The 8,038-nt window shown below is 39.2% G+C and overlaps 1 protein-coding gene across 1 annotated transcript; it reads right to left on the bottom strand.

Annotated features, from left to right (window-relative positions):
* Positions 1-5,614: 5,614 nt before the first annotated feature.
* Positions 5,615-6,538, bottom strand: LOC124960175 (olfactory receptor 2D3-like). The gene has a single exon (XM_047518750.1). It carries the CDS (start codon positions 6,536-6,538, stop codon positions 5,615-5,617), a length of 924 nt encoding a protein of 307 aa, XP_047374706.1.
* Positions 6,539-8,038: the final 1,500 nt, after the last annotated feature.

Genomic DNA, 8,038 nt, shown 5'->3' with positions numbered 1-8,038 from the left:
CCAATCTCTATGGCATGTGGTATAATTTAACTATAAATACATCTTTAAACCTCTCTGCAGTTGTCAGAGACTATATCTTATGGCTTTTGTTCTTATATTCTGCTATAGCATAAGCATGTTAACTAAAACCCATCTCCAAGATGATCCCGTTTTTTTGTAATTATCTATATCCCATGTGGAAAATCAAATCACGAAAGAAGCCAATTATACTATTAGAAAATGATGAGTCCTTATCTCAACTGCTTATTTTAAATAACTTGGCGGAGATAAAATTATCATATAACATGGCATATGTTTAAGGTATGCAATTGAATGTTTTGATACATATACATTGGGAAATAATTGTCACAATTAAGGAAGTCAATATATCTATCACCTCCATACCTTAACTTACCTTGCATAACTGAAATTTTATATACCCTTTGATCAGCATCACCCCATTTCTCCTTTCCCTTAGTTTCATAACATTCTTTTAATTATGTTCCAGTTCTTTAAATTTCTGTCTTCTACCAATATCCACAACATAAATACTTAAACCTCTTTCCTTGCCTTCTGTGCCAGCCTCAGCCAAAATACTCTGTAGTTCTGAACTTCATAATTTTTCACAGGAATATTTTAGTCCTTTTGGCTTTAACCATCATTAAATGTCTATAGTCAACTTCAGTAGAACCACTTTATAACACTTTTAATCCTTCTACAAGCCAGATTTGACCTTTATTTTCATAATGTCCAGAAAAGGATTTGTGCATACCTGCTTTTGTGCAGTTGTTACATTATGCTCTAGTTATTAGTTTACATGTGTCTGATCTGGGTTTCTGCTTCATGTGCACATGATATTTATTTCTATCTTGTGTATTTCAATATCACCTCTCACATAGTAGGGGTTTAATATAGTTAGTTTAATGAATGAAGAGGCTCATGCCAACACCCTCACATAACACATTCAGTCCTTCAAGAGAAGTGTGAGAGAGAAGAGGGGACTGTGTGGATCCTCAGATATTGAGCACTGACTTCAGGATGACAAGGTCTTGACTTAGCAGCCAACAGGATTCATCACCAGCTTAACAACCTCAGGGACTCACTACCAGCCATGTCTCCATGGAGGGTTAGTTCAGTTCTGTTAGGCACAGGGAAGGGGGCTGCTTACCTGCACATGCAGCCTGCTGAGTCCATCCAGGGAAGTCTGAGCTCAACAAGTCCCTGCCTGTGTCTGCAAGACTGGAGGCTCAGATGCTAGCCTGGTCCTATCAGTTCCCATTGCCCAAACACAAGTGGCTAAAGAGAATGAGGGAGGAAACCCTGAAGGGGGTGCACTTAGACAGCAAGAGGCAGAGGAGAATCTCTAGATTAGCCTTTTGTGCCAAAGGAGAGTTGGTGGCTGTTCACAGCCCTTACACTCACTCTGGTACTACTAGAGCTTAACCATCCCCAGAGTAGTTGCAGAACAGGATTCATGAGGAGCATCTATTGTCTGTAGAAGCCAGCTGGGAAGGAAAGAAAGACAAGTGAAGAGCAAAGCCCTCATCTCCATGAAGAGAATCAAGGTTTGGACTACTAAAAGGATGAACCCCACCCCACCCCTAGTATACCCACTCTCACCTGGAGGACTGGCAGGGGTAAGCCCAGGAAGTGAGTGCAGTGATGGAGAGAAGTAGCAAATTAAAGATGCCAAGTCTGCAGTCTGCAAATTCTTGTCCTAATAGGCAACCTCTTTTGCAGTTTCCCAAATATGCTGAAGTTGGGACATCATCTTACGCTATCCCAAGGCAATCAATCCCAAGTCATAAGGAACCAGCCTGGAGGATCTTCCTGAAGGAAGTCTTCAAACCTGAGATCCTGAGAGATGTTATGCTCAGGGAATTCCCTGGAGCAAACAATGCAGTGAACTTTCTTAACCTTTCTATGATAAGAGTTCCCCAGGGCACTTAAAAATAATAATCTGAAACTGAAATACCTGATTCTCATCTGATGTCAAGTACTATACTGGTGTTCCTTTAACCAGCCTGAGCCCCTCTTGGATTTCCAGGTCTTTGAATTTTTAAAATACTGTTTTCAATAAAGATGATATTATAAAATGCCTCTGATATAGTCTTCCTTCAGTATCTATAAGGGATTTATTCCAGAAGCCCTAGAGATACCAAAATCCTTGGATGTTCAGGTTTGTCATAACAATGAATATCCTCCTATGTATTTAAAATCACATACAGATTACTTATAATGCCCAAGAGAGTCTTCACATATTTAGTAGTTGATTGAATTCTTGGTTAGACAAAGTTTGGATACAAAGGACCAATTATATATTCATCATCATCTGGATAATATCCTCCAAATCAAGAGGTATCAGAGGCTTCAAAATCTTTCACTGTACTTGAACTCAAAATGTTCTAATTGCATTCTACTTCTAGGGGAAAAACACACTAGAGGTACATGGTACAGTCCCAGATGTCCTTACTGTTTCAACGAGGGCTTCTCTGTAGCTATTGAAATACAGAAGGATAATGTGAGAGCAGAGTCAGCACACAACACAAGCCCATGTAAACAAATCCAAAGATAATTCTTGAGTTCCTCATCCAACTCTTCACCTTTACTTCTTCCCCATCATCTACAGATTTCATAGGCCAGACTTGCTAGGATATTCCAGTCCTTTATTTTTAAACCTTGGACATCCTCTCTATTCACCTGCCTTGTCATCTCCTTTGCCTCACTATTGCCACATCCCTAGCTCTAACCCTCATCTCTTACCTGGGCTACAGGTCTAGCTCCCTGATGGATTTTCTTACTTCCAAGATTGTCCTTTTACCATGTATTCTTCACACAACCCTCAAAGTGATTTTTCAAAACACATCAAGGGTGACTTTCTATGGAACACAAAACAAATCAGTCACCTTGTCAGGAATTCTATCACTATTCTTAAGGGTTGAACTGTGTCAACCAGAAATATATGTCCACATGGAAACTCTGAATGTGACCTCCTTGGAATAAGGTCTTTCCAGTTGTAATAAGGTGATCTGAGATAGCATCATCCTGGATAGGGATGGGTCCCCAATCCAATGAAAAGTATCCTTATAAAATTAGAGGAAGAGAGACACGGAAGGAAGGTCATGTAAAGGCAATGGCAGAGATTGGAGTCAATGCTGCCATAGCCAAAGATCCCTACAACCCACTAGAAGCCACCAGCCCTGGAAGAAGAAAAGCTTTTCCTCCAGATCCTGTGGAATAAACTTGGCTGTTTCTATTTGTCAACCCCCACCTGCCTACATCTCATGGGAGAACAGTGACCCCAGAATCTGGACTGAATCATTATTTCTTAAAAACAAACAAACATCTTGAGTTTTCCTTGGTGTGATTATTTATGTTTACATATCTTTAGACACTCCTGGTTCCTTTTAATAAAGGAGAGGGCAGAATATTGAGTGCTGAATAGTAACAAATTGTTTCTAGCAATAGGAAAGTTATCAGACAGGTGTGTTTGAATACTTAAGAATGATTTCAGATAAACGATGAAATTGAATTATTTCAACAGTTTTTTTTTCTGTGTGTTCTTTCTTATATTGTAATGACACAAGTACTCAATTCTGTTTAATTTTTTTCTCATGCCACATTTGACTTGTCAACTACATATTGGTATAAGCCATCAATTGATCTAAAATGCTACATTAATACTTTAGAAAAGGGAGAAAGAAGGGAATGTGTACCAAAATTGAATTCCACGCATATGTGATTTTGTCAGGATAAACCCAAATACTATGTAAAACTATAATGCTCTAATAAAAAAGAAATATCAATATATATATATTAATTCATAATTTAATTATGTTAATAGGCTTTGGCCTAACAGAGCTATGTTTTTGAAGTTCTTTAGTTGAACTGTCTTGCTTTACCCAATATTTAGAAATGGTTCAGTGTTTGATTAAAGTAGGATGCTGAATTCCCCCAACTGTGTATTTCTTTGTATAGGATCCTGTTAGTTCATGTTATCCAAAAATACTACACATCATGCGTGCAGGGTGAATCCATCATTGCACATTTGATCTCCTATTCCACACACAATACATTCAACACAGAGAATGAACAGCATTCGATATTAAGGGCAAGCCAGGGGCAGCGAGGCAGAGCAGCCAGAAGTCAGTGTGGCAAACTTCAAAATCACCAGGACTTTCTCGTTTTCTCTGCCCCATTGTCACCCTTTACTCTAATTGCTGTTTGTACATTTGTTAAGAAAACTTCACAAAGTGAGAGGTGAACTCCAAGTGTGCACTACCTCCGGGAAAAGAATGAAGTGCTTCTTTACCTTTCCACTTGTGAAAGGAGAATTTGCCAAGATTTGCAAAGAGAGGATTTGCCTCTCCACTTACCAAGATTCCCCACAAAGGGGATCTTCCCCACAAAGGGAGTCCTTCTCCATGGCAGAAAGGTAGGAGAAGTCAGTGTCATACGTGTGAACCTGGGAAAGGAAGGACAACTAAGGGGATGCTTGTGCCATGAGACTTTCACCAGGAGAAATGGAGAACCATGGGGAAATGGCTAGTACAGGTGTGTCCACTACTATGTTTACATGACTCACAGGCCCTGCAACCAGGATGGGAATTGGTAGGATTCCTGTATACCAAAGAAACATTGGGTCCATTCCACTTCATGCCTATAGTTAGGCATTCAGTTGAGTTTGGTAAATGAGACAACTGGATTTTCTTCTAAAGCAGGGACAGTGAGTAGTTACAGGTATGGTAGTAGTGCTTCTGCCCTAACATAGGATTATAGCAATGTTTAGAAAAAGCTAAAGGGACTAATTCATTCAATGTTTCCCCTAGGATGTCAGTCATTCTGTTCCACCTCCCACAGAGATCTTAATGGATAGTGGCAAAATAGAACCAAAAGAGGAGAGGAGAGAATGTCTGGGGGAAGAGAACCTGTGGAGTACTGGTGTCACAGGGAGTTTTCACATGACAGTTCTGGTACAGGAAGTTTGTTTCTCAGTTCTAGTTTCCTCAAGCCAGCAATTATCCTTAGAGGGAGACAGTGTCTGAGATAATGAAGTGTGTTGCTGGACCTTGTTATCTACATCACCTGTTCTCTGAATTGTTTATTACAGTAGTTTGGACCTCTAGAGATATTTTGTAAATAATTGTACTATTAGAGTTTCTTGGGAAAAAAAATTAATATTTTTCTTACAGGAAATTGTAGAATCTATTCTTTTAATATCTGTCAGGATTTCAAGATCCATGATTGGCTATGAATGATACTGCCATGAGATGAGGTTAGCAAGTAATTATTGAGCTTAGAGCAAAAGGAAATATTCCTATATGAAAATGGATTGATGCACCAATAAGTCCACATAAATGAAAAGCTTGTTCACTATTTTTTTAAACTTTCAATATAGTAGTCAATAAGCTGTCACCATGCAAATGAACTGTGGTCATAGAGAATAAAACTTTAGCAAGACTGCAATAGACAAACATGGAAACATTCATAGATGTGTAAGAGGACCTGTATGCCTTGGGTACTGTTCTCAGATTAGAGATCATTCAGAATAACAGCTGTTGAAACTGTTGAACTTTCTAATGTCTTCATACTCCTGATTATATACCAATAGAAGGATCACTGCCTCAAATAGGTTCTATCTTCTAAGTACTTTCTTTAATGCCTCCTTCACATCCTTGTTCCTTAGGCTATAAATGAATGGGTTCATCATGGAAGTAATGACTGAGTAGAACACTGAGATCACCTTATCCCCCTCATTCATTTTCTTTGAATTTGGCTGCATGTAAGTAAATATGGTTGACCCATAGAAGAAGATAACAACAATAAAATGGGAACCACAGGTAGAGAAGAACTTAAGCCTCCCTTCCCCTGACTGTATTTGGATCACAGTAGAGATAATATTGCAGTAGGAGAAAAGAATGAGAGAGGCAGGACCTAGGAGGATTACCACACCCATTGCAAAGATAACCATCTCAGCTTTGTAGGTTTCTTCTGAAGCCAGCTTCAAAAGCGCAGGAGGCTCACAAAAATAATGATTAATCATATTTGGCCCTTGGTATGGGAGACATAGAGTAAAAGTAGTATCTACTAAAGACACAAATACCCCACTAACCCAGGACCCTATGACTAGCAAAACACAAACCCTCTGAGTCATGATGGTGGAATAGTGCAGGGGCTTGCAGACTGCCACATAGCGGTCATAGGACATCACTGCTAGAAGTGAACTTTCAGTGCACCCCATTACTAGAAAGAAGAACATCTGAGTTGAGCACCCAGTAAATGAAATGGTCTTTCTTGTAACCAGGAAATGGGATAGCATCTTCGGAACAATTGTTGTAGAGAAACAGAGATCAGTAAGTGACAGATTTTTGAGGAAGAAGTACATTGGTGTATGAAGCCGAGAGTCAATGTGAATTAGGAGTATGATAAGCAGGTTCCCAAGCACAGTTAGCAGGTAGATGAGGAGAAACACCACGAACAGCAGGATCTGGGTCTGTTGATCTGAAGAAAGGCCCAGCAGGATGAATTCAGTCAGATAAGTTTTGTTTTCTCTGCCCATTGATTGGTATGCCTGTCTACAGATTAGCATCTATAGAATAATCAAACTTTGATCATGGTGGAGTACCAAATCCAGTAAATGAGGCTCTCATTGAAAGAATAAATGCACTTGATTTTTTAAATTCCTATAAATATGTAAGACACTGGATTTTCAAATTTCCCATCCCTATATTTCACTTGGGGCCCTTTGGTTGATAGTTACACCAGCATTATACCCTCTTAGTGATCCTTGCTGGGAGAGTACTATAAATCATAGTCATTGTTTGACAATTGTGTGGATAATACTAGGAAATATCTTCTTGGAAAATTACATTATTCATCTGAGCCAAAGAAAAAAGGGTCTATTACATGGATTTGAAAAAAAATTAAGGAATTGACCCTCTACTAGAAAGCCCTAATTGTAGTTTACTTTCCAGTTTACTGATTATAGCACAGAATTTACATTTAATTTCACCACATATCAGATTTAAATAGTCAACTTTACATTTTCTTTCCAGTGGATTATCTATCAACTTTTCAAGAAAAAAAAGGCAATTAAGAGACAAGTTTAATCCACAGTCCTTGTGCTATAATCCACAGTCCTTGTTCTTTCCTAAATTCTTCATTGGATCAGAGAAATAATCCTTGATTGTGATGGTGATGCTCAAGGGTGAGGCAGGAAGGGTCCTCTATTGGGCAGCCAAAACCATAAACAGGTAGTTAGTCATAGGCAGCACCACACACTGTGGAGACCTTCATGGAGAACAAATGCAGCCACAACAACTGTCTGCATACTTGTAATGTCTTACGTGACATAACACTGTGTGACATCATTGATGCTGCAGTTTCATTTAGAATGTGTGCTGGTTCAGTGCATTGGTAGGAAATCAGGCACTCATCTGATGCTCTGAAGCCTGTCAGACGATCCAAATTCTATATTTTGCTGTACATGTAGAACAAAAAATGTATGACTGGATCCAAGCATTTAATGAGTAAGCAAATGATTGAAAGAATTGGAGAAGGTAGAAGATGACTGGGACTCAGAGGTGTCGTGAGATCTCTGGGAAAGATTGAAGTATTAGTCTTAAAACCGCCATTTAGGACGAAGTTGATTGGAGCCAAAAGTCAACCTTTGGGCAGGACCATCTTAAGATAGAGAAACGTCAAAGACTTCAAAGATCTAAATTTTTCTCCCTTCACACATTAGACCCTATGTCTAGCTGGAAGTATAGGGTAAGTATGAACAGAACCATTTTGATGAACCACTGGCTCATGAGCTGCCAAGAGTGACTTGATTTCAAGACCACAGGGTGACAAATTTCTATTAAAGAATTTTCATCTCCATTGAATTCAGTCTAGCCTAACTTACCAGAGGTCCTTGGCTTTGAGGGCATGAATGGACTCCTCCTCCACATGCAGGCAATGCCACACACATATTTCCTCTTTTTCCTAAGCACTGTTCATTCCATCTAAAGCACTGCAGGAAATTAGAAGAGCAGATGCTGATCCAGCTAGGTGATCC

The sequence above is a fragment of the Sciurus carolinensis genome, chromosome 11 (assembly GCF_902686445.1).
Source record: "Sciurus carolinensis chromosome 11, mSciCar1.2, whole genome shotgun sequence".
Lineage (NCBI taxonomy): Eukaryota > Metazoa > Chordata > Mammalia > Rodentia > Sciuridae > Sciurus > Sciurus carolinensis.
Note: the sequence above shows the minus strand (reverse complement) of the source record. Positions and strands in the feature narration are given on the sequence as shown.

Bases quoted from the DNA above. Each gene is read 5' to 3' on its own strand.
- LOC124960175 (XM_047518750.1), bottom strand. From the start codon at position 6,538: ATGGGCAGAGAAAACAAAACTTATCTGACTGAATTCATCCTGCTGGGC.